The 26931-nt window shown below is 44.5% G+C and overlaps 2 protein-coding genes across 3 annotated transcripts in view; one reads left to right on the top strand and one right to left on the bottom strand.

The window, feature by feature from the left end:
- Window positions 1–10353, bottom strand: part of LOC126531068 (upstream stimulatory factor 2-like) — a 31386-nt gene extending 21033 nt beyond the window's left edge. The window contains exons 1-3 of one of the 2 annotated variants that reach the window (XM_050178453.3): window positions 10034–10353; window positions 8760–8818; window positions 5449–5754 (exon numbers count right to left, since the gene is read on the bottom strand). In XM_050178453.3, coding sequence (XP_050034410.1) covers window positions 5449–5754; window positions 8760–8818; window positions 10034–10065 — 397 coding nt within the window. In that variant the 5' untranslated portion in view covers window positions 10066–10353. The remainder of the gene's footprint in view (window positions 1–5448; window positions 5755–8759; window positions 8819–10033) is intronic. The other variant, XM_050178454.3, reaches the window with a different exon arrangement.
- A 269-nt stretch (window positions 10354–10622) lies between these two features.
- The window catches only part of SrpRalpha (signal recognition particle receptor alpha), a 67633-nt gene continuing 51324 nt past the window's right edge, over window positions 10623–26931 (top strand). The window contains exons 1-6 of the mRNA XM_050178452.3: window positions 10623–10868; window positions 11121–11204; window positions 13181–13324; window positions 15021–15195; window positions 18755–18890; window positions 23754–23913. Coding sequence (XP_050034409.1) covers window positions 10752–10868; window positions 11121–11204; window positions 13181–13324; window positions 15021–15195; window positions 18755–18890; window positions 23754–23913 — 816 coding nt within the window. The 5' untranslated portion in view covers window positions 10623–10751. The remainder of the gene's footprint in view (window positions 10869–11120; window positions 11205–13180; window positions 13325–15020; window positions 15196–18754; window positions 18891–23753; window positions 23914–26931) is intronic.

Here is a 26931-nt window from a genome sequence, read left to right as displayed (position 1 = left end):
CATCTGTTATTTATGTAATCTGTTGCATGAAAAGATGAATTAAGGTTTAGAGGAATAATAAAACACACAAACCGAATGTCGGCGTGTATTTGTTTAACTTTGCACCGCAGCGAGAGGGATGTACTTTCGTTTCGATCGCTTGTTCCCATGTCACGCAGTTGCACGCGCTGACACTGAAACTATGCCACTTTTTACTGTTCCAGCGCGCGATCATGCTCTATGATCCACTTGCGCCTGCCTCAGTGTTCATGTAGCACTGACTTACCGTATTTACACGATTGTAAGTCGACCCCTTTTTTTAAATTTGAAAGTCTGAAGTTGGGGGGTTGACTTACAATCGAAACCAAAACATGGCCCCGCCAAAAAAAGCGATACCAACGGGAGCTACAATGTAGTTACAATTTTATGTTTGCTCTGTGGCTCTACCCGTAATGTTTTCGCTATCCCGCGTGTTTGTTCGCTCTTTGGAAGGGTTTTTAAACATTTTTGAGAGTTTTACAGTGCATGCAACACTCATAGGGGGGTGTCGATAGCTAATGGAAGCGCCTCTGTTCCCATTTGCGGCGGCACCTTCAGAACGGCGGCGCTTGCCGGAAGTATCGGTAGTTCATGGAAGAGCAGACACCGCTCGCGGGTTTCTCTTTCTCTGTTTAAAGGCATTGGTATTGGCTAGACGTGTTCCACTTGACTGCCGGCTATGTGCTACTTCTATGCTTCCCCAGTCGTCATGAGTGCTCCAGGCCCACTAATCGTTCGGGACTTGTCCACAGCAGCGTTCAAGAGGGCTGCCATCCTTTATGCCGAAGAAACAAATCACTGCGCAGCGGGCCGCAATTTCGACGTTTCTAAACGGGTGGTGCGAGAGTGGCGACTGCAGCGAAGCGAAATTTTCACTTGTGACGGCAAGTGAGAAATTTCCCACGGGCCGAAGTCTGGACGCTTTCCGGAGCTGTAGGCTAAGCTTGCGGCGTACGTCGCTGAAATGCGCGATCGGTCTCTGCCAGTGAAGTGCAACGTGGTCATGAAACAAGCCCGCAGCTTCGCCTTAATTTTAAGGTTCTGCTCCGCCGTGAGTACAACAACTGGCTGGCGGCAGAAGACTGCGAAATTACGCCAACCGGACCTGTCAAAAGAGCCTCCCTGAAGGCTGCGTGTGGTTGGGTGCATTTGGCGTGGGTTGCTGTTCTGCAAGATGTTTGCCAAATTTGAAATTTCGCTGGACCACGACGCGCTGTGGGACCGCAGCAACGATGACGATGGCAGCACTAGTGAAGACAAGTACAGTCGAAACCCGCAATAACGAAACCGCCGGGGAAAGCAAAACATTTCACTTTTGCGGGAATTTCGTTAGCGCGAGAATGAGGCAGAAAAGACAGGGAAGGGAACTGGCTTGCAAAAAAAAAAAATTTATTGCCAAAAGTCAGTCGGCTTACTTTGCCGAGCCTTGCCTTGCAGCAATTTTACTGCTCTCGACTCGCACTGCAAGAAGTGGTCCATTGCCACGTTGTCATCATGCTCACCGAAAAATGATTGAATTACATCGAAGGCATTCAACACATCCCGCGGGTTCGCAGTCCTCTCTTGATTTGGTGTCTGTTGGTCGTCGGCGTCGTCGGCACCTTGGCAAACGCTACTTATGATGACTTCATCAGTCACCTCTTCATGGACGACAACACCTTCATCCACGCAAAGGAACTCATCGATGCTGAGGCCATCCGGAACACCATCTGTCACGGCAGAAAGTTCATCCCATGCGTGGGCCAGCGATGGCGGCACTGCGCCGTCAGCATTGTCAACTAGTGCACCTTCAGGCGAATCTTCTTGCGATGCCACTGGATCAGCGCATGATGCTTGCCGAGTGGCAATGAAGCCGGCATGATTAAAACAATTAGCTATCACGCCTGGCGACGTCGCAACCCATGCGGCGGCCATCATCTCAAGCGCCATGAACATGTCCACTACGGTGGGACGCTTCAAATGGAGGTTCAGCAGCAGACGCTGAATCAGCCTCTCCTTGTAGGCGCACTTGACGCTACGAATGACGCCTTGATCAAGCGGCTGCAGCACGGAAGTGCAGTTCGGTGGAAAAAAAACCAAGCGCACGTTTCCCAGTTCCACGTCATCGACATGATGGGCACTGCAATTGTCCACAAAAAGGCAGACCGATCTGCCTGCCTTCCGCATGTCCGTATCGAAGGCCTCGAGCCAGCTGCCAAATATGGCCCGGGTCATCCATGCCTTCAGGTTCGCGGTGTACTGTACGGGCAGCCGACGATTTCCCTTGAAGCAGCGGGGCTTCTTACTTCTGCCGATCACAAGTAGTGGCCGTTTATCTGTGCCGTCCATGTTGGTGCACAACAAAATTGTTACACGCCGCTTGCTGTGTTTCCCCCCGCGGCATTCTTGGCCTTTTAATAAAAGTCCAGGGTCTTCGATGGCAGCATCTCGTAGAATAAGGCAGTCTCATCTGCGTTGTAAATGTCCGAGGGCTTGTACTGGTCCAATACTTCTTTGTTGGTCAGCAGCCACGACGACGTTGTCAAAGGGTCGACGGCTGCTGCCTCCCCGGAAATGACTTTGGCCACTATGTCGTGGCGGGCTTTGAAACGGCTCAACCAGCCAGGGCTAGCCTTAAAATCAGCGTGCCCGAGAATGCATGCGAAGTCCAGCGCTTTCTGCTGAAGAACTCTGCCAGACAGCGGCAATTTGTTGGCATGCTGTTCACAAAACCATGCAAACACCGCCTTGTCAACGTCTGGAAAAGCCACAGCGCTCACCGTTTTGTTTTTCGCACTCACACCATTTCCGAGCGCGCCGAGAATGGAGGCCTTGTTTTTCAGAATTGTCGATATCGAACTGCACGCAATTCCAAATTCTTCGGCGATATCCATTTTCTTCCTGCCCTTTCCAGCTTGGGCAATAATTTCAGCCTTATCCTGCAGTGTGATAAATTTCCTCTTTTTGGCTGGAGGCGGCATCTTAGCAGGCTGTCAAAGCAAATGGTCCGATCGGCACAGAGACACACAATTGACGCACTCTAGCACCAACGACACTGAGCAAACGACCATGTGCGGCGGTACACAAAGCCCACTGATACTAAAGCGTCATCCGGGTTATCGGAGCCTCCACGTGTAGTAGATGTCGATTTGGCTGCCACGCACGCAGGCGTTTCGCTCCGCATTTAGCAGAAGCTGTAATGGCACACAGGATTAAATAAAATGTGCTCACTGCGAGATCGCCTACGGTTCTTGTCTTCTTTTTTTTTATTTGTATCATTTAAATGCTAATTGCATTTTTGGCCCGGACACTGCGCAGTCACCCGTTGCGACGGGCGAACGACCACCATCATCATCATCACTGTCGCCTGTCACGAGAGGTGGTGCGAGGCTTTTTTTATTGTAAACAATGAAGGCGGCAGCCACGCAAGTGTGCTGTGGCGGTAGTTAATGCAATTTAAGCGCACAACGAATGCATTTGAGCAGTTTCCAGACACTACTAGTGTTACATGAGTAGATTATTTGCGGACTGTCGTTTCAGAAAATTTCGTTGATGAGGGACTGCTATAGAAAAAAGTTTCGTTGTCGCGAGATAGGAAATGCATTGACTCCTATGGCTGTTCGCCAGGGATGCGAAAATATTTCGTTGCGGCGAGAATTTCGTTCCCTCGGGATTTCGTTACCGCGGGTTTCGACTGTAGTCCAGTGACCATGTCAGCTACTAATAAATTTTCGTTATCGAATGCACCCTCTGGTATGCTCTCTTATATTTTTTTTTCCGGTCACGCGATATGGGGGGGTCGACTTACATTCGAGTCGACTTACAATCGTGTAAATACGGTATACAGCTATAGTCAGGTGTTTTTGTGCACAGCGTGCACAGTCGTGTGCCACACAAAATGAAACAAACACAGCAGCTCACGCGCGACGCCGTCAGCGGAAGTGCACTGCACCGCAAAAAAGTGAGGAGAAAAAATAATGAAGGCGGGGCCCATGATGTATGCGTCACGCGATCCTCGAGGTCCGGTATGGGAGAATGCGGGGAAGGAATCTCGCTTGACGAGGCTAGATGGGGCAAGCAGAGAGCGTGTCTTCCTTGGCAGCGGCCCTCGCCTCCTGAAACCACTAGTTCGTGGCACTGAAACATTTCTATCTCAGCTATCAATGAACCCATTAAAAAATTTATTGTGGCTGAATGCTCCTTGGAGGGCACGTAACAATTTCCAGTGTATAATAAAAATTTGCTATGGGGACTGGTGAGGGACCCTGTAAATAAACAGCAAAATAATATCCGGCATGTGCAGCACACGACTCATCAGCACCTCATGCAACTGCCTTTATGATAGCTGCCTTCTATTCTAATGTGATGGTCTTTCATTTCCACTTTCAAATTGGCTTGTCTGCAGCCTTGTGAAACTGGCAAAATGGTGACACGCTCTGAGAAAACAGTTTGCATGCTGCGACATCAACAAAGTGAGGAAAACTTGGCACACAACACGGCACACCAACTACACAGACGATCTAGGCCGATCCACTGTGCTCCCGTCGCGTCGCTGTGTGAATGAGGAGGCCCACGAACCTCGTGATGCTGGCTCGGCTGTCTTGTGCCCTCCGCTATTGTGCCAGCATTGACGCAATCTCGGATGCCATGCCTAGCTACACCAGGCTACGTAACACACTGTAGTGAGAAAGATAAGAGGATGCACTGGTCTTTTGCACCGCCATGTGCAAGCAGCGGCTCGCCATCACTGCCACTGCACTTCGCTTTCTCAAGGTGGCACATCATGCAGGCTGGTGTGGCTTGGGCGCAGTTAGGCACAGCCTCCGACTTTGCACCAGTGCAATCTCGCAGGTCAAGCCTAGCTGCGCTGGCCTGGGTGGTGCTTCATTGAGAGATAAAAGTGCAACGGCAATTATGAGCCACTGCTAATGTGCAGCTATTCGCAGTGGTGAGAAAGACCAGTGTTGGTCGACGGCATATTCAGCATAGAGTTTTGAAATTCCGTACCGAATGTGTGCAAAACTCTGCGAAAAGTGATATATTTTGCGTGCTAGGGTCGGGTATTTTTTTAGTTTTGGACACAAATCTAGTCTGTTATATCCATTGGCAGGACAATTCTACTTCATTGAAACAAGGTTTTAAATGCACTTACCTCTACGGGGATTTCAAGGGGAATTTCACTTACTTTGTTAAATCCGTTATGTTGTTATAGCCTGCCTCATTATAACGAGGTTTGACTGGGAGCTAGCTTTGAGCATACACTGCGAGAATTCACGGGATTGCCAGAAGCTAGTGCAGGAATTTCAGAACAGTGTTGCCACCTTAATTTTGTTTTTGTGAACTTTCTGAACCTTCCACTGGCAGCACGACGGACCCAATTTCCTACAGTTTCCCAGGATTCAGTTTGTAGGAATGCTGGCCCACTAAAAAGTGCAGCACACAATTACTGACCTCCTTCTGCAGTGGGGCTGGAGCCTCCATTAGCTGTGGTGGCGGCAAAGGGGCTGGAGATTATGGCCTGTGCTACCTGTTGGCCAACAAGTGCTGCCGTGGTGACCACTTGCCCGCTGGCGGCCTCTGTGCCTTCCGGCGCTGCGGCCACCTGGACCACACGATAGGTGACCCCGCCCTGGCCATTCTCGGTCCGAAACTGGTACTGGATGCCAGGGTCCAAGAGGGCCTGTGGTGCAACGCTGGCTATGGCAGCAGCCGCTGCCTGGCTGTCCACTTCCACACCTTCCGTCACTGCGCAGATTACTACGAGGCATGAAAGCAGTGCCGGCATTTGCCAGCATGGCACATGTTAGTGTCCAGAAACATGCGTGAATGAACACGCCTACAAGGACATGCAATTCTTGAAATCCTGCAATTTATTCCTACAGGACGCGAAGAAAATGGCACTTGTCAGATCACCTTGCAACTGGGTAAATCTTTCACATGTGACAGCTGCGTACATCCTGCTTCCCAGCATAGTGCCATTGTCAAAGTACAACATGCTATGGAAGTAACCGAAGGGCGAGTAAGGCTGTCCAGTTTTTGAACACCCTGAAACCTATGACGAAATTTACATATTGGAACCTATTTTATTATAGAGGACCATCACTCCGTGTGTTAGTCACATGATTCACGTTGTACCAATATGTGCCATCGCTCATGGCATTAAAAACTTGCAAAGAAAGAACCTGTTGCGAAAACAAGCTTTATAACTGTATTACGAAAGCTTGTTTTCCCCATTTCGTGCCTTTCTTTGCATCTTGTTATGACTAAAGACAATGTTATGTCCCGTTACCAGTATAACTATATAGGACTAACATGGCAAAATGAAGAGGTCACCGTGGCAAAAATAGGTTTGTCTTTTATAGCACTGTTCTGGGGCCTTATTATGCATAGATTATTTTTCTCTCCTATTCATTTCTTATCACCGGTTGCAGCGAGTGACTGATACTGGTGATAACGAAGGCTTGACAATAATCCAGGCAATGACAAAGGATAAGAAACAATGTAAAATTAATGAATTTGTTGCAGAATACGGTGCCTACTCTTATGAGGTAGTCCATTTTGGCTCAATATTACTTTTCAGGCAGCACCCCGTGCATTCAAGTTCATGCATTCCATGCGTTTTTTGGTGCCATTTAAAATGAGTGATTCAAGTTCCAACAACTATCACTATCCAGCAGTGCACCAAACAGAAGAAAAAAATATGATATAAATAAGCCTGCTAAAATTATTTAACCTATTCTCAAGCACTTCAGATGTCCTCATTCACATCAGAAATGTTTCTGAATTCAGGCTGCAGCTGCTTTCTGGTTTTTCCCATCAGAACTGCTGCAGCTGCTCAGAGCAGTTTCCAGCTTGCAGTTTGTATGTACTATTGTTAGCAAATAAAGCAGATAGCACAAACTGAACTCTAGAAATCTGGCAGTTTTGCTAGCTGATTTTGCATGAATGTGCCATCTGTTTTTACCGGAAAAGGACTGTCTACTGCATGTTGAAGTTCATATCAACCAACACTGCCACATCACCTAGGTTGTGCACAAAATTCCAATTTCCTTGTTAACATTGCGTTTCAGTTGTCTGCAAATAACACAGAATACTCGCCAACCTACCATCGACACTCTCACTATCATTAGGTTGAAGTGTCATTTAAACCAGACGGCTGCCAGTTTCTCAACAATTCAAAACTGGCTGACTATGCCTGCAACACATTTAACCTTGAACCTAGCAAATCTTTGGTTTTTGTTATTTGAATCACATTGGTGCTTAATCTGATAACCACAGCATAATGAACTGCCAAACTCTGCTTGGAGCACACAAGTGCTCAATTCCGCCTGCTTTTATTAACCACATCCTTTCATGTGCAGTTTAACTGTGCCCAGTAAACACGTAAAGAACTATGCACTTCAAGCATCCGCATGGCCCCAGAGCAAGCAATGTAAACCTATGGCACAAGTGAAGGCATGTTGCCTAAAAGAATAATGGCTTTTAGACACTTCTCACAGAGAAAAAGAGTAGTGATGCCTTCAAGCTTATTGTAAACCTTTCAGTTGTGCCCACTGGGTGGAATGTTTATGCGACAGGATGAAGTTTAACCAGTTTTCATCGTTGTCAAGTACTGTTGCCTAGTCCAATCTACCTTAGCTTTCTGTTTGTTACAGCAGGCCCTTTCACAGGTTTGTCTTGGCATTTAAATAATTGGTGCATAATTCTTTTGTACCTTTATGTTGCACTATCATGTGCAGTTCTATTACAAATTTTACTGGTTTCGGAAAGTACAAGGTACAAAATGGCAGCATGAAGATGTTCCTTTTTAAACTGTCTATATATAGGATGCAGTGACAGCATCTGACATGAATATGGCCAAACCATGTCCTGAGAAAAAGTCGAATTCAAGGTTGTCCTTCTTTCCGATTATCAGCTGATAAGTCAAGTTGATTATGCTGCATTAAAGTGGCGAGTGGAAAACACAGACTTTCCTGCTTAATTTCTGATACGGCGTTAGCAAGATAAAATCGGCCAGTGCCCGCAACAATGGGGGGAAGGCTTAAATATTTCAGCAAAATAAATTTTGCATGCAGCAGGCAATTCAAATCACATTATTTTACAAGCCAAATTAATTGGGTCTATTAATGTTCAGTGGTGAAGCTGGTTGTGAATACAGCTATTCAGTTGTAGTGCATACTAAAATTGCCTACAATACACCAGAAATTTGGTTAACTTGAGCTTTAATGGCAGTTGCACAAAGGATTGTTTTCTCAATTAACTGCACAATGCAAACAGTTGCAACATGTTACTGTGACAAATGTTAAGGCATCATGGAAGCTTAGTGAATAATTTATACCCATCTATGGTCATTTGCTTTATGCACATGCCATGAACAAATCTTACAAGAGAAAAAGGCAACATTCTAGCAGAAAAATTTTTGTTGACACACCCACCCACACACACAACCATTTTATGATTACAACTTGTTTCAACCAAAACCAATCAGATGACAAGTTTGTGGAGGCCTGAGCTGAAGGCACCACATGAAGCATAAGCAGACATGGAGACCACAAACATTCAAATGTATGCAAATTAAAGACAGAGTATTAATCAGGTTTACTAAAGGTTACAACCATTGTAAGACCTCAACACGCTTGGAAGCTGTGGCATAACGAAGGAATAGCCATGACAAAAGTAATTAGCACTTTTCCTGAGAGTGCATTAATCACAAGTCCCATGCCACAAATCTTAAATACCACAAAGACAAATACATTGCTTACCATCGGAGTGAAGCTGTGATGCATCATCTGATGCTGAATCGTTATTCTTGTCTTGGGAACTACAACAAAGAAAACGAATATGTAAGGCATTATTTTATTCTTGTTTTTTCCCGGGGGCTGGGGAGGCCAGATATATAAAGCAAGGAGCCTAAGGATCATGAACTATCGTTCGCGCGTACAATACCAAATCACGACGCGCGGAAGCGGCGAAACGCACTGCTTTCACAATGAAATTGGAACTGCCACGAAACATACAGACATACGTTGGCGAGTTGCATAACTATTCCACGCGAATGAATCAAGCTAAACCAGTCGCGAGACAGCGGTGCCGCAGTCTTTGAACCTTCCGCGTCACATTACGCGTATCGGCAAGTGAAGGCTGCGATCGCTCACAGCTGTGCGTTCTCAAAAGGTGATCCCTTTCTCACTTAATAGACCACAACGCAGGTGGCCTTTTTACACCTACGCCGATCGTAAAACAGTTCGATCGCCAAGAGTCGCGACATTCGCAGTGCAGACGACGGCTCACACAACACCGAATGGGCCAAACAAAATTCTGCTTGCGTAGGGCATTCGCTTCCCACATTACGGTCGGCTCGCCTGCCTTGGAAAGTCGCCGACGGCCACGATACGACGGCAACATTCTCCGCTGATATGCAGATGGCGTTAAAGCACTACGTGCGCCACCGTACGAGGCTTTCACGTATTCGGAAATGGGACTAAAATACAGAAGGACATATGACGGCGCTTGCGGCTACGAAAATCGCACAGGTCATACCGATATATCTGGGGCGTTAAAACGTCGAGGTCGCCTGCCAACAAACGTGTCGCTCTGTTGAATTAAAGGCCGAGGGCGTTGCATAAGTCACAGGCATTCGACAGTCGCCAAACGTTACACTCGATATTATTCGTGGAACACGTTCATAAATTCCATTCACCGAACACTTCCCTATGATATGCCGCAAGTGAAAAGTGAGGAGTGCATATTTTGCTGGCAGGAAAGAGAATCGGCAGTTGCTCACGTAACCGTCGAATCGTCTTAATCCATGCGGCGCGCACTTTCCGTTTAATTTTCATGAGGCAAGCAAGATACTAAATTGATTTTTCACGCCCCGGAAGCGATGGACACGGCCTTTCAGCCTGTCCGATCCCACGACCCGGCGATGTTCCGCTACCACGGGGCGCTTTCCAGATTGCTATTACGCTGTTGTCGCCTCCGACAGGGCTCACTACACGTCCCGCGTGAGCACTATTTTCACTGAAAATACGCTTACTTGCTGTCCAGTGCTTGATCCAGCATATCCATGTGGTTAAGAACGAATGTTTTGAATTTGCCAGGAAGCGAGTGATCACGGGGCCAAACAACAGGTCATGTGAGCCCAAAACCTAGACATGTGACAATATGGCGACCTCTCGGCGTCTTCCTCACAAATTGCAGAACGCGTGTTCCTACGCACTAATATTCTCTGTATCATATGATAAGTTATTTAGCCTTTCAACCTGAAGTCTTGATTTTCATCCATTATACATATAAAATAGTGCTAGGTATAGCTTTTTTTAAAGATAAACAACTTTGCACGAGGGACTATATTTCTGCGCACTCAACTTACTCAACTCCAATTTGCGAAGTAAAAAATAGTAAAATTGCTCTTTCGTAACGTTCGCATTTATTGGTTAGAAAGAATTGGAATTAGTTGAAAAATATTGCACGCTGCTTTTTGAGCAGTTACTTACGCTTAAAAATTTGATCAAATTAGTGTTTGCGACCTTGACTTTTGAGGTCAAAACATTTCTCTTTTTTTCTCTACAACCAATGACACCAGACCGGAAGTTGGCTACATTATTTGAGCTAAACGTCACTTCCTACAAACACGTTACCAGCCGAGGCGACTGCTGCCGACCGTGCCGACTGCGTTTGGTTCATTCGCCGAGCTTGGAGTAATTACCTAGAGCGCATACTTCTTTAGTCGCCGATATTTTGGTGCTGTGAAAATGCTCGACCTTTTTACGATATTCAGCAAAAGTGGGATTGTGTTGTGGTGTTTCCAAGGCACGACGCAGTTCTTCACTCCGTCGGTTAATGCCTTGATACGCACCGTTATATTACAGGTAAGTTCCATATGTCGTGCAAGAATTATCTTAAATAAAGTACCGTTGAATTGTAGTTCACTGTTCTCGGAATGATAAGTCCCCTAGCGTTATGTATGGGGCAGAAGTGCGATTTATTTATGAGTGTTCAATACTAGCAGAAAGCACGTTACTGCGTAATGCGTGCTCTTTCCGCCTAGGTTGCTAATTTGCATACCAAGAGTTCTCTGCAGCTTCTAAGCGTTCTTCTCACATGAGATAACTTCACTGCAGGAAAGAGGTGGCGACAACTCCTTCACCCACGAGAATCTTGTTCTCAAGTACAAATTGGACAACGAATTTGAACTTGTCTTCGTGGTGAGTATCGACGTCACCAAACTATGTATAATCGTGGTTTTGTGCACCAGATCTCTCCAAATCGCATTGTCTGCTCTCGGCTGCTTGGATCTAAAGTACGAACTCGAGAGCAGCACGTTTGATGACGCTCCAATTGTGTGTAGCAAAGACAGAAAAAAGAAAACATCACCCGTGAATGCAGTGTGAACATGCTATGTTGTTTCTCATGCTGACTGATATACTGCAGCACGTCTATATGAAGTGGATGTTTGCTGCTTTAAGCATAGTAGGGAAAACGTGATGCGGTCATATGTGTTCGCAAACACGTTCAGTCAATGTCCTTGCGTTTAAGCTCATATTGGACTGTATTAAATTGCACAGCACCGTATGCCCTTGCATTCTCTGTTCGCCTTACATTGTAGTCAAGCAAACTGGCTTTTCATGGAAAAAGAAGGGAAGAAAGAAAAAACTCCACAAATTTTTATTCTATTTGCATTGCCCTGCCTTTTCAAGTGCAAAGCTGCAGTATGGGCAGGTGTGGTTAACAAGCTAACTGTCACCAGTGGTAGCTGCTACCAGTTGTGTCACCAGGAAGAATTGATAGTGTGTCTTCAGCATTGTAAGAAGGCATGGAGGAGAACCAGGAGAGAAGGAGGGTGCAGGTGGGGGGGGGAGGCAAGCAGCATATAAACAATAAAAAGTAGAGGAAGCATGTAATGTGCTTTGGCAAAAAAATGGATGCACACATTCTCTGTTAGTGTATCACTGTGAAGGAGAAAATTTGTCATCCACCCAATGAAGCTACCAACAAAAACTACATGGGTTTATTGTAAAGTAGACTCGCTATTGGAGAAAAATTCCTGCTACTCTGGGGGGAATCGAACCTGGCGCCAATTCCTTTCTGGAATGGTCACTTTACGATCTGAGTTAACCGTGATACTATCAAATTTTAGAGAATGGTCAAATTAACTTGCCGAGGCTCATGAACTCTGACCAGATAGTCGGAGTTTGTTCAGCAGGATAAATTTTTGAACTGCAAAGTAAAGTTTCTGAGAAACCTGTGAGGATATCCTTTGAAGCATCATGCTATTGTCTGGTGAATGTGAAATCTTCCCTTTCATGTAGCTTCCTCCACCTTGCAGGTTTCCACAGAATTTTTTTTCCCGTATCTCACTGTCTCTTAATTCAGTATAACAGAGATGCTGCCAGCCAGCTTGTGACATGCGTGCCTTTCAGACAAAATATGATCAGTGCTCTCCGATGTCAGCAACTATCACTGCTTTGATTTTTGCTGTCTGTGACTGATACTGTGATTACCCTGCATTTATGTGAACATGCAAGTTACGAAGAGCAGGCATGTACTGTTAGCATGCAGAGGTTCAAAAGAATGCTCACGTACTTGTCATTAAGTTACAGGTATGGCTAGATATGAAATTCTGTAAACTAGATTTAATAATAAATCTTCTGAAACTTCATATTCAGCACTTTAAAAAGCAAAAAGAAAATGTCACCTAAATACAAATCAGCTATTGGTGTATGAAATTGCTTGCTTAGTGTACATCCACATCTGCAATTTAACCAATACACATAACAAACTTGGCAGTGTTATCAAGCAGTCCATCATCCAAGTAAGAGAAGACAATGTGATAAAGTGCACATGCCTGTTTGAGTGTAAAATGGCTGCTTAATATAAGCCCATTGGGGTCTAGCGTTAGGAAAAAAAATTCTGTTGATGTATATCTGCCACAGGTAGTTTCGGCAATTTGAAACATGTAACTAGCATCAGCGCAGTGCAACATGGTGCCACGAAAACAGCATTAAAAAACTCGCTTTTTACATTTGTTTCGGAGACTATAACAATCTGCGGGTAGTTCTGAAATATTTGTATGATTAAATATGCAACAGCAAAACTTCCTTGCCTTCAGACTTTAAAAAGATCAGTCATTCTCCAAGGCTGATTGCTGTCTTAATATTGATTGTGGTTTTCTTTTACTCAGGTTGCCTATCAAAAGGTGCTCCAACTGTCATACGTTGACAAGTTCCTTGATGATGTCCACCTGGAGTTCAGAGACAAGTACAAGGCATGCCTGGAATCCGGCAATTTCTTTAGCAACTTCAACTTCAGCTCAGAGTTTGAGGAGGTGAGTAAGCAGTGTTGCCACCTCTTCTGGGGAAAGAATGTGCCTGGTAACATAAATTACTGTTATCTTCCCATTATTTGTAGTGTTAGCTGGCTGGAGTCATGTAATGTTTCGTGTGGTGTTCGCTCGAGTAAGCATTCACTAATTCACATGGGCAATCTACTTTTGAGAATGTAAGAAGCGAGAGTCATATTCATTTGTGGAAGCTGCACTCCTCTGTAGGGAAGTGGATAGACACAGCATTTCTTTCTCTATTTATCCTCCCAATCGCTAGAAGATTAATGAAAATGCCACAGAGGTGTGTAATAGTTGTCATGTTATGTAGAAGAAAGCCTAATTCAGGATGGTCTTTGCACCTGGGAAGCTGAGGCGCTGGAACGCGGAGGCGCTGATATCGGCTCTATCCAGTACTCAGATGTAGAAGTCGAGCGGGTGTCAAATAATTATAGCCACTGCGGGGTCATGTGTTCTCCAGGTACGGTATTCTGCGCTGCTGTAGCATTGGTGGAGTGGCTCAAAGGTAGAATCTTTCACTGGCAATCTGCTGGTCCACAGTTCAAATTCTTGTGGAACAAGGATTTCTTTCTCTTCTTTATTTGTAAATCTCTTGCAAAAGATTTCGGGGTCCCAGCGCCAGCAACAGACACCAGAAACGGTTATGGGACTAAGCCCATAACAGCTCGCGCTGTAAAAGTAAGGAAGGAACAGTAGGACATGGCATTGGCTATTGATGTTGCCCCGGCAGAGAGAAAACAGGTTGAGCAGTAATGGAGACAGTAAACATTGTGTGTATATCTCTGTTGTTATTAGGTATTCAAAAATTTATATGAAATTATATTGATAAAACTGCATCGCACTCTCTCAGTTATGAAGAAGCGATGTTGCAGGGAAGCCGAGGCACTGGAAATTGATGACAGTTGTGGACAAGTTGCCATGCATACGCAGACTGCGTGCATGTGGCTCTTACCAGAAGCAGTCAGTACTGCACAAAATTTTAACTGCAGCTGCTTCACCATGGTTTCCAGGGGTTAAATTTTTACTGCGCAGTTGAATGTTTACACAGTGCTGGTTGCGCAAGCTTGTTGCTGCTATAGATGTTGAGTATGTGGTAGGTGAGGCCATGCAGTGACTAACATGCTCATGCAGCAAATCCAGCACAGGATCTGTGATACAGCCAGAAGGCATATTTTTGGTAACGTCGGTAAAATTGTGATGCATTGTGTATCTTGAGCTGCAGTTGTCAGAGGAGTTATTTACTATCCAGCAGCATGCTGTCCCTGAGCGCTTCTGTAGCCAAAAACGCCATATTTGTTGGCTAAGCCAGCATGCGAAAGAGCAAAGTTCTCATGGCAACATACAGCTATGGACGACTGCATGGACATGTAGGCACAGGCAACGAAGTGTTGTGCATATGAATATTGCTACTTAAGTGGCCGGGGTTCTTGCTGGTGGCATATTATATTTAGGGTGCTGGCTTTCAACAATGATTACCAATGGATCACAGTCTTACATTTAAGGTAGAAGGTTGTACACAAGCCATATAACAGTCTTTTGTTGCCACAGCATATTAGATTTTGTAGCAAAATTCAGCCATGAGTGCAATGATGGCACTGGAACGCTCACCGGAAATAGCCATGTACTGGCTGCTGCCTGTAAAACTGTTGTGCTGATGACGTTGGAACTGTTCAACTTGTAGGTATTGCGCAGTGCTGAGGAGTATGGAAGAATGGTGGCTACTCAGCAGAAGAAAATGCGTACATTTGAAGAATCCCTCAAGTCAAAGAAGACTGTGGCATCTATGATAGAGAACAAGAAGGATACTAAAACTGCGGCTGCGAAGGGCAAGGAAGCTGCGAAGAAGAAACCTGAAGGTAATGTCATCTGCCTTAATCGCTGAGTGCACCCAGCAAAATGATGATGCTTAGGCCAGATTTACCTACCCATTAGAGTGAAGTTTGGTGCCCCTTTCTTCATTGCAGGCTTTTACTGAGAAAGCTGGCTCTGGTAGACTGCTAATGAGAGGAGACCAACCCCCCATATTAAAAAATGTGCCCAGTTCTAAGCTCAAGCTTAACTTGGTCTACAGGGTATCCCACGTAACTTGTGCAAAAATGAAAAAAAGTATGAGAGTGTCACACAGCTGGACAAAACCAAGGTAATATTGTTCACCGTCACTTGCAGAAAGTCAGACTATTTTTTGTATCTTGTGTAATCATATAATTAGTTTCTAATTAATCAACTTCATTAAATAATATATTCAGTGCAGAAGTCTCATCGAGAAAATTGTAGGCCATCCTAAAAAATACCCGATCCAGCTTTCTGTTACTCTGTACGTGCTACACAAAAGCGTTTTTCAAGCCTGAAAGAAAGCACGCAAAACGCAAAACATGCAACTAGTCGCACGACACTTTTTGCAGCCATTCGCATGCTTCTTTGAGGCTTGAAAAGTTTTATCTATCACATACAGAAACAACAGAATGATGGATTGGGACGTTCTCATAATGGCCTACAGTTTTCGGTGCATTTCTGACTCGGGTGTTTAGACTCGGGATAAACGCAGCTGGCTCATTTGAGAAGTTAAGGACTAATTATGTAGTTAGGTGAAATACAAAAGATAGTCTGACTTGCTCCAAGCGATGGCAAACAATGTTACCTTGATTCTGTCCAGCTATGTGGTACTCGCATGCAGTATTTTTAAATTTTGGCACAAATTACGTGGAACACCCTGAATATGATGCTTGGCGTGAACTTGCCATTGTCATTGCGTTTCCTTCAGCGTGTTCATGTCAAACATAATCTATTTCAAGTAAAGCATGAACTTCAAGTTAAGGTGCATTTCTGACTACGGGGTTTAGACTCAGGATAAGTGCAGCTGGCTCATTGCAATATGCACACTCCATGCTTTCTGATTTCACTCTCCCTGTAGGCCTTCCCATAGTATGCTTAAAAACCCTGCTTGCACAGTCTCATAATTTGTACACAAGTGGCGCAAACAAAAATATGTTCCCATGGTTGAGTCATGGCACAGGGACATCTCCACTCGTCATGACGTAGCAACCACTAGAGTCGCCAGGCCACTCAGCTTGGTGGAGCCGCAGTCTGCAGTGTGCATTCTCGGGACTCGAGGTCACAAACAGGGTCTCTGCTGCTTGCGGTGTAACCAGCTGTCGCCACTGCTGCCTGTTGTGTCCCATGGCTCGTACCTGCTGCATGGCTGTGTAAGGGGTTGATGGAGAAACTGCGTTCTGGCCAATGCTGCCTACTTTGGACACATAGGAAGCGGGTGTGCATTTGATTTGGGGGCATGTTAACATCGGACAAATACTGCCGATTGAATCAGTGGTGTGTTTGGTGATGATTCTGCATCTTGTTTAATTCAACCTGCCAGATAATTTACTCAGTTTTGTTGGTCACGTCAGGGTTGAGTTAATGGAAGTCAACTGTGTTGGGTGTCATGGTGCTTGGTCTGAGATTGAGCTAGCGTAATGTTTGCTTTGTTCATCTAACATGAGCAAAATTACCTGCTGGGATTAGTTTTAGAAACTGGTTCATGTTGGCAATTAAAAACATACAGGGACGTTTCCTTGGACCCGTCAATCGTTGAGCACATGAAAATACATTCTTGGCACAGATGGGCTTGCTTCTCGAAAGTAGCAAGGGTTGTGGTTATGCAAAAGGGTAACAGAATTCTGTGCGCTAAAGACTGGCACAGGATTGAATGAAACAGCATATTTCATCCTGCTGTGTGGAAAATTCTAACAGTGTGCTTTTTCATTTAACATCACAATTTACAAAGCATGCTTTAGGACTGTAAACGTTTTTTTCCAGTTTTGAATAAGCAGGCAATAAAAGCTGAACTTAACTGGTGTAGTTATCACAAGAAATCCATTGTGCACCCATTGCTGGCAAGCCACTGAATGCATAGGACTGTTCTATTTATTCAAATAGGTTTTGTTTTGGCACCATGTGGGTATTCTGTTTGATATTTGTATATACAAGAATTTATGGCACAATGCATGATGCGAATTCAAAGGGAACATAGAATGAGGAAAGTTTAAGGTGAAGTTTTTTTTTACCTTTTCAGGTGCCAACCAATCTGTTGATATTAATTTCCTTACATTTCTTACACCTTTATAATCATAAAAACCATCAGAGCTGCACAACAAATCAAGAATTTTCAATTCTTCAGTGAGTTTTCCTAAGATTATAGAATATGGAACTCCATGCGAGAACTCCTTTTAAGAACGTCGGATATGAGAAGCTCAACTAGTTCATGGCTAGAAAACTTGGAAAGCACCTCTCCAGACACTTGAAATATGTACCTGATGTAAAATATTGTTAAAATATATGAAAGAAGGGAACAAACTACATGAAGACAAACTGCCACTGTCAGGACAAACATCTAGCCATCTACCTTCTGACTTACTTTATTAAAACACTTTACTCTTATCATTCAAATTTGTAGCAACAGGTCCAATCAGAAGTGCTTCAAGGTGCTTGTGGTATATTTTAAATATAATTTTAATGAGTGCTTTTGATTTTGATGCACTATCTTTATGTGCATAATTGTGCACATAGTGCCTGAAGGGGTTAGTGGCAAACTGTATTTTGTAGAACTGTAAGAGTTCTTCATTACATTAGCTTTTTGCTTGATACTTAATTTTCCTGAAACAATTCATTGTTGGTGGTAGTTAACCAAGAATAATAGAACTTAATATGGTTAACCAAGTTAACCACATTAAGTTCTGGTGGGTGTGATCCTCAGTACAATTTATGTGGTGGTACCATTTTCTCAATTGAGCCTGTGTTTGAGAAAGTGGCAGTCCATCAGAGTGGTGAAAAATGCCATGTTTCAGAGTTTGGGCCTCTGTTTATGCCTGAAAGTAAAATGTGCTGTCAATACTCTCAGATAAGAAGTACAGTGGCCTCTCTTTAAACGTAACCTCAATGGACCAGGGAAATTGGTTCCGTTTGTCAGGAGTTCTATTTACTGTGAGACAAGACTGAGTAGACTTGCATGAATACAAAACCAACCAACCATAAGGCTGGTGTTCTGTTTAATAGGCGGTTCCGCTTAAGCGATTTTCGTTTATTGAGATGCCACTGTGCTGCCACCATGTGTCTAGACCACATACTCAACACCCGTTCTGTACTTATATTGCATCAAAGTTCACATGGATAACTCTTGGTGCTAGCAACTTGTCATGGAAGAGGCGACAGTGGTGCAGGGAACCTTCAATGCTCAGTTATTTGCGTACATGAAGCAATGCAGTGCGTGTTGATTTCTAGTTAAACAATAATAGTGTTGAAGAAGATAAGCCACATTAAAATAAAAATGGTGATTTGTGAAATTTTCTGCTGCCCAAAATATGGGACATGCAAAAAGGGCCGTTAGTTACACCCTTTTTTTTTACCCACGTTTTGTCACAGCGCCCAAGAAGGAAGCTGCTGTAAAGGAAGTCACCATGAATGGCGATGCTGGAGGAGACCCCAACGATGACGACATTGTGAAGAACCGGCAGAAGTTGTTCGAGAAACTGCAGGGAAAGAAAAAGCCCGACAAAGGGTAATGATTGAGGCTCGTCTGTTCTTGTGGTTGTGTTTGGTTTCTTACCGCTGCATTCGTTTGATTTTGTATGGCTTGGGTTGCCAATGCTTTTGTGCGGTGCGGGTCACTAACCTAGTAATTGCACAGCTATCATGCTTAGTTTTTTGAACCCCCGAAAAGATCCAGCCTTGTTTTTGAGCCAGCTCCAGCAATAATGGCACTGGTAATGTTAATGTGGTAATGTTAATAGTTAAAATCATATGCAGGTATCAAAAGCCACCTGCTGGTGTTAGTAAAATTCTGTTTTTGGTCAAAATATTCATTTTCTGTGTCATCTCTCTTTTAGTAACAGTTCTCAAACTATGCTTTGCGACAGCAGATGTAGGTTTATAGGGGCCCTCGAACGCTTTTCAAGCCACTGTTTTTTGTTCGTGGGTTGCTTAGATTGACGGTTGGAGGGATAAATGCAACAAGAATGGCAGTGATGGGGTTACACAGTCTGAAGTTATTCAGCTAATAATTTCGAAATACAGGAAAAAGATGCATGCCCTCAACTCAAAATTTTGCGCAGTCTTCTTTCCCCATTTCTCTCGCCCACTGACGTGACCCGTTGATGCCAATGGGAAGAGCCTGAATCCCCTGCGTCGTTGAAGCTCACTCCATGGTTGCCTTCATGTTCTATGTTAACCATGTCCTGTTACTGCGGTGTGCTGATGACACTGGTTGAGCAACCTGGGACTGCGCAAAATCTCTTTTCTTCAGTTCAGCTTTAGTTAAGTGCAGAATCATGAAAAACTAAAAGGATGCGACGACAACAATGAATCGAGGTGAGAAACCTGCACCATGAGAACAACATGCAAAACGAGGCAGTGAGGCGATAAGGCTGCTCACGAGCATACAAAAGTGAGAAGAGAGGCTTTTGTGCTCGGAGGCCAGAGGTATGCCACCATACCAGAGGCGAAAGAACAGCCAGCGCGCCTACCCAGCTTTGTGGTTGCAGTGTTTTTTTTTTTTCTTAGTGCTGTATCTGTGTGCATGAGTATAAAGACTACAGCGAACAAAAATAAAATAAATTCATTTATTATGTTTTTGCTGCAATGCGCTGGTCGGAACAGCGAGTTGTGACGTTGATAATGGTTCTGGCGAGCACCACTGGGCTGTGGGTCAGCAGCAGTGCAGCAATTTGTTTGCGGGATTCAAATACTAAATATTTCCATGCCACTGTTTTTACCTACGCTAGAAGCACCTCCAATTGTCACTCTAGGCGACCTGCAACAGAAGGATGGTGGTTTGAAAACTGTTCGAGGGCCCTTTAAGATGTAATAATGAACTGTTCACAGAGAAGCTAGTTTGTAAAGATGCTCATATGTCATTTGTGATAACATTGGCAGTTATGATGCTACGGGCCATGAGAATAGGAGTTTGTAACCATTCTTGGTAGGAAGCTTCCCGTCCATTGTCTGTCAGTAATAGTTCTCAAGCATGTAGCCTCTGCATTGTGACTGTATTTATTGCCTAGATTTATAACAGCAAACTGTGCCCGCATGATCAGGTGTATAGAAGGTTGTGTGCATTAGTGGTAATCTTTTCTTGTCGGCAGCTCCCGCCTTTCTTTTTAATATTTTCATTTAGAAGCATCTGTTTGTACCTCAGTGCTGAGAAATGTCAATACATTTTTAAAAACTGCATTGTAAAGATTATTTTTTGCACTTAGGTGGTGGCTTTGAGGGCATAAATTTGTGCATTTCCTCAAAAGACTGCTGTTTGCATAGAGAAGAAAGGTGGGAGGGCACTTCTGCTTTCTTCTCGGCACGAACATTAAGTGCAGTACAGTTTTTGCAATGAAAGCTGCTCAATAGCGTCCCATGAGTTAACAAAAGAAAACATTATATTTATTCAGCAAATGTAACCACTGCAGAATGGAGTCCCTTGAGTGGCCCCAGTTATTGGGAAATATTGTCTATCACTTGTTTAGAGGGACCCTGAAACGATTTTGACAATTTTCTACAAACTTACTGAGTCGTTAGAGTACGTCCTTCTGATCATTAATTTACGCATCTAAGTGCTCCGCATAAAGCATGTAATTTATTATGAGGTTTTAACCCTTGAGGGTCAATGACGTAAATATATAGCGCCGTGAACAAGTTCTAAAATGGTCGATACCGTATATTTGCTGCGCCGTCTGTACATTTAAAAACGCGCCAATTTCCTAACTTTTTCTTTTCTATCATGTGCTGCCACTATGTGTGAATACAGGGAATTTTTTTCATGCAACTCCCTCTCTCAGTTTTCGTTGCATTGTTTGCTTTAGAGCTAGTAGTTTGCTCCCGCGCATCTATATACTACCGCTCGTGCATATATATACTACTGCTCGGGCGGGCGGCGGTTTGGGTTTTGTTCTGTGGGCTGGTTTCGGCTTCTTTCACTTGCAAAACTGATGGCTATCTCGTTACTAATTGCTCAAAGGGCTACCGCTTGTTTCTTACTCGTTTAGTGCTCACAGGGGTGCGCATAGGAAGGATACCGCCGTGCATGTGTATCGGTTGCTTTTTTTTTTTTTTTTTTTTTGACACTCGCGAAAACTAATTGCCGCTGGTTGGCGATAAGATGAAGATTAGCAGAAGTTTGTCACACGTTTTGCTTTTTTGATGAGCACACAACCACACAGTTTTCTTGAGTGTGCGCACCTACACAGTTCGATTACGCTATGGACGTAAATATTAGTGTAAGAGCAGGAACAGGTGAGAGTGTCGAAATATTCTTGTGAGCGCATCTTCAAAGCCTTGAACTATGTGTATAACAATGCATCAAATTTTTAATTCTTATAACTTTATTTGCTTTTTTATTGTTGTTATTCATGAATGAAGAGACCATATATACCAACACAAAATATTTTTTCTCACTTTACAGTCACCCAAGAAAAATTACGGTGCATTTTTTTCGAAATAAGTCCCTAAGAAGAATTGGAATCTGCAATAAAAAAAATCGACCCTGGGCGGTCGCATATGCCGAAAAAAATCTACCCTCAAAGGGTTAAAAATGTACATTGCTGCCAATCGCAGCACACTGCTCGGTGGAATTTTCAGCCGCCCCTACCCATATGACGTAAATCACCCAATTGATGTCATGTGGGCAAGCTATCCAATTGGCTGCCCAGGGCACATTATCTACAATTTTTCCATCTTCATGGTGAACAAATTATGTTCGTAATAGTTGGAATGTTAGTTAATTTGTTTCTATAAAAAGAAAGCAACACAAGCAGAATGCTCAAGAACAATTTCTCACTACACTTAAGCACTTCCGGCACACAGCAAGCAAGCATCGTCTGCTTGTGTTACAACATGCTCCATTTTGACGAGAGCTCCACGGTCAGAGTCGGTCTCAGTCTTTTCGCGAGCACTGTGATTCGACTTTGTTGTGTTGTGGACTGCAAACATAGCGACTGGCAATATGTCAAGCTGCGACATCTTGTCCCTCTGCAAGGCAGCAGACGAGCGGACTGGCTGCAGCGCATCGGAGTGCTGCTATCCGATCGGCGCCCGGATTTGTGCATTTGCCGCCGTCATTTTACAACGGAAGATTACTAACACAATAGCGTTTCATGAGTCCGGTATTAGGGTAAATGCAAGCGCAAGGGGACAGGGCCTGGCCGTGTCCCCTTGCGTGTCGCTTCACGGGATGAGCAGATGCGCAAATGAGAATGGTCTGCAGGGTGCAGCCACCTGGTGGCACAGAGCTCAACCATATACAGTAGCAGTAACAAAATGTGTTCTTTGCTGCTGGTGTAAATTTTTCGCAGAAGTGTAATCGTTAACACATTGTTTTTGTAAATGTTTAGAATGTTTTACACTTGGTTAGAGCAACATTAGCTCTTTGTTTGGCTCGTTAAGCTCTGTGCCAATGGGTGGCTGGACCATGGAGACCAATCAGGCAGCTCACGTATGTCTACGCTAAAGTTCCTTCATCAGCTTCAGTTTATGCCTCCCCCGTTCTATCGAAACGCCTAGCTAGCCTGTGGTTACCGGAATATCAGACATGTTTGGCACTGTGACAGAATGCTCGCAAAGCAGGCTGCTTCGATAGCTCTCACTTGGGGTTGACTGCCAAGCAGCTGGCGGAGAATTTGGAGAGGCTTCGCGTGCTCGCCCCTAGAGAACTGGAAGTCGACGACACGACGTGCCATCATGACGCAGAGCCAGTGAAGGCGGAGCTTAGCCCCGATCACTTGGCGAATGAGTTGAGGAGAAAATGCATGACTATGGAGGAAGGTAACTAGTAATGATCCGTAGCTCTCTTAATATGAGACATCTTATACAAATTGTGGTGCGAATGATTAACTTTAGCTGTACCCTACGCGTCTACAAAATTTGTCCGAACCGTTTCAGGGGCCCTTTAATAGTGCTTCAAACGTTCTGTTATCACTAGCATAGAGAGTTTCCAAGCAGGTCCAGCTAGCCCCAACATTTAATGAGGGCCAACCCTGCATTGGCGTCGTAATGGGGTCCTAGGAGCAGACTGATTTCAAGCGAGATTTTGTCAAAATGTTTGGTTTCACCTGCAGTGTAATTGTCTTGACAAAATTAATTGTATGAGTATTGGCTTTGTGTACAATGTTGATTTGTAAACAGTTCTGGAAACATGCCAAAGAAGCCTGTGGCTTTCTTGTGGGTGCTTGAATACTCGGCATTCTGCGTGCATATCTAATCTTCATGTTCTTCTACTTGTCTGAAGTTATAGAATTTTAATGACCGCTGTTCTGTATTTACGAAGAGCTTCGTAAAATTTGTCCCCTTGCTTCAACAGCACTTGTCCTTTATGGGTGTTTGCATTGCTTGCGCATGGATCTTCGTAGTTTGATCTTCTTGCTCGTTTTTATTTTAGTGCGAAGAGCCCTGCTGCCGCGAAGGACAAGTCAAAGAAGCCTCGTATTTGGGACCAGGGTGGCAAGTCGTCAGACCTCAAGACCCTTGACTACAGTGGAGGGGCACCTCCAGAGGGCGAGGAAAACGGCCGTTCAGAAGAGCTCCTGACTGCTGAGTCGGTGAGGGCATCATGAATGTTAATCCAGGGTCGCTGAACCTTCAAACTACTTGGCAATCCTGGATTTTTCACAGTGCATATGGTTCATGTATACACATTAATAAGCTTCAGAACATCATTGCAGTCAATTCTCACTACAGTGAAATGTGGCTACTATGAACCCCACATTATCAAATTTCTCAAATTTACGAATATTTTAAAATCCCTGCCAGATTGTGGATATTTTTTATGTAAAAATATTTCAGAACTACGAATTTCAATACAGTCGAACCGGACTATATTGAGCCTGTTTACATAAAATTATTCTATATATCGAACAATTTCTGCACACGGTATAGTTACAATGAGTATATATATAGCAAAAATTACTCTTACATCGAACAAAGATAGCAGTGATTCCCGATATATCGAACGTCAAGCGGCGGAAAAGTGCCCCCAGAAGTTGGCTGTCCCTCGTGGTAGCGGGTAAACACGGCGGCGCAGGTCCATCCAACCGCTCTCCCTACCGGGACTGCGCTGCCTCGGACGAGCCGTCAGCACCCCCCCTGCAAAAACTGATCCTGGCCCGCCTGCAGCACTTGCTCAGACAGCCAATCAAAGGCTCTTGTGCCTTCGTCGTGCAAGATGGCAAAAGTGCGAGTAGTGTTGCTGCTTTTCTGGTTCATTGTGTGTGCGCATTGTGGGTCTTCTCCTGCAGTGTTGCTGTGATGAAGCGGCAGAATTCGCCTTCCGTCGTGAAGCTCGAAATCATAAATCGGGTCGAATGCGGTGAGAAGTCGGATGTCCCCGCAGCATGCAAGATTCCAAGGAGCACTCTCAGCACAATCTTGAAGAATAAGGGGGACATTAGGACTAAAGCGGCCAAACTAGCGACCCGGTGCTCGTGGCACTCGATGCATACCCACGGCCGTGTACGAGTGGTTCATCCGAAATCGCTTCAGCTGTGCCGGCTTCCGCATACTCAGTGATGATTGTGAATTCTGATGAATGTGACGAAGCCGTTGCCGGTGTTGCCGAAGTTTAGAGTGAGCTGTCAGAATTTCTGGAAGCCGTTGACGAATCAGCGGTGGACGAGTTTGTGAGTGCAAATGATGGTGTCGTGACTACGGGAGAGCCCGAAAATGGAGACTACATTGCCGACATCGTACCGAGCACAAGTGAAAGTGGGCACAATGAGGAAAACAATGACAGTCCTTTGCCTACATCCTCCGAAGTGATTGGTGCGCTCGCACTAGTCCGGTACTTCTGCGCGAATGCGGAAGGTTGCGGCCTCAGCTGGTTCGACTCCTTATGCCCCAACCACTGGCACGCGCCGAAAGCTTCGGCGCGCGCTGGCAAGCGAATGCGTCGCTTCGCTTCGGCTGGAGGTAAAGGGCGCGCAACCACTGGAGAAAAGCTCCGACGCGCGCCGAAGCTCGCTCCTCGGCTGCGGCGCACTGTTGCTGGACTACTCCGTCTTCATCCGTCAAAGTCCAGCCTAAAACAGCTTGCTGTAAACTAAGCTAGAAACAATAAGTTATTGATCTGTATGTGCTTTTAGATATTAAAAACACGTTTGAATAATGAATATACACCTGCCGCAACAGTTTGTTTTTATTTTTGAAGTAACAATAGTGTATAAAATATCGACATCAGCGCTCGCGCGTCGTCTGTCTGCAAGATCGCTTTGCAAACACCTGCACGACGATGCCATATATCAAAAACTGTTGCACCATTTCATTTTTTGGTAGCTTATTGCACAGCCAACTATGTAAGAATTAGGCGTGCAATGTGTAACTGAAAAAAATCTGTGTTGGAAATATTGCCACGTAGTAGTGACGGTAAATGAATAGTGCCGGCTCAATCGCAACGATAGCGGCGAGCAATGTCGGCAATCGTAGAAAATCTCATCTGCGGGTCAAGCGCGTCGGTTTGCATACGGCGGTCGTCGAAAGTTACAGCCTATTCGCTGGTGTCCGCGTGCCTTCCAGAAACTACAACACAATTCGTGTCGCGTATGCACTCAGATTAGCAAGGTTCGTCGACAACAGGCAGAACCATCGATAACATTCGCGAAACTTCCGATACGTTCAGGTGCATCCTGCACCGAGCGATAACGTTTAACATTTTTTAGCCGGCGAAATACGGTAACCGGATACAGATAAAGCATCCGTGTCAATATAATTATGCTTGTTGGTGCATGAGAGAAACGTGAACAAGTGGGTTCTGAGAAAATCAGCAAAACAGAATTGAAACCCCTGTAGCATTAAAAAAAAAAAAAAAAACTAGAATAGCTCAAATGTATCCAATTCGTATCTTGTCTCCCCCCAATTCTTGATTCTGCCAAATCTAGCCCATGGAGCACCTCTATTATTCTAGGTTGTTTTGACGCATCAACACCCCATCCGGAGGCCTTCACATTGAGTGTATTGCTACAAAACATTTTCACAGTGTAAGGGCCATGTTCTATTGTAACTGGTTTCCGCATATTAAGTTTGCCTTTCTTTACATTAATCAAATGACATACCGTCAGATAATACAAGCTTGAGAATTAGAGGGTTTTAATAGGAGTCTTTCGTTGCCCTTTGCCAAGTCGTACTATTGAAGCACTTATTCGAATGTATGGGAGCAGCTCATTTGCATAATATAAGAAATATATAAACAGGTTATTTTCACAATTTATACACTTCGTCACCACAAAAAGAAAAATTGCAGTTTATTGTTTTCAGCCTGCTATGATGTTTTGACTGAGAAAGATATATTCAATTTGTTCTGCGAGGCCCGCAATAATTGCTGTGGCATATTATTTTATTGCACAACACTGCATACAGTAGCCAGCCATTATTAAAACTCGGAAGAAATAAATAGCACAATGCATATGATCAGGCACATAGCATATTATTGCACTTTCTTAATTCATGCCAGAATGACGACCACAGGCGTCCTTCTCCAACAAGGTCAGCATCCATCGTGCCTCCTTACCATCGGGCTTCACACCCTCAGCACGTTCAACCTCAGCTCTGTGGTGTTTAAAGCAACC

This window comes from Dermacentor andersoni, chromosome 5, assembly GCF_023375885.2.
Source record: "Dermacentor andersoni chromosome 5, qqDerAnde1_hic_scaffold, whole genome shotgun sequence".
Lineage (NCBI taxonomy): Eukaryota > Metazoa > Arthropoda > Arachnida > Ixodida > Ixodidae > Dermacentor > Dermacentor andersoni.
This window is presented reverse-complemented; position numbering and strand designations above follow the sequence as displayed.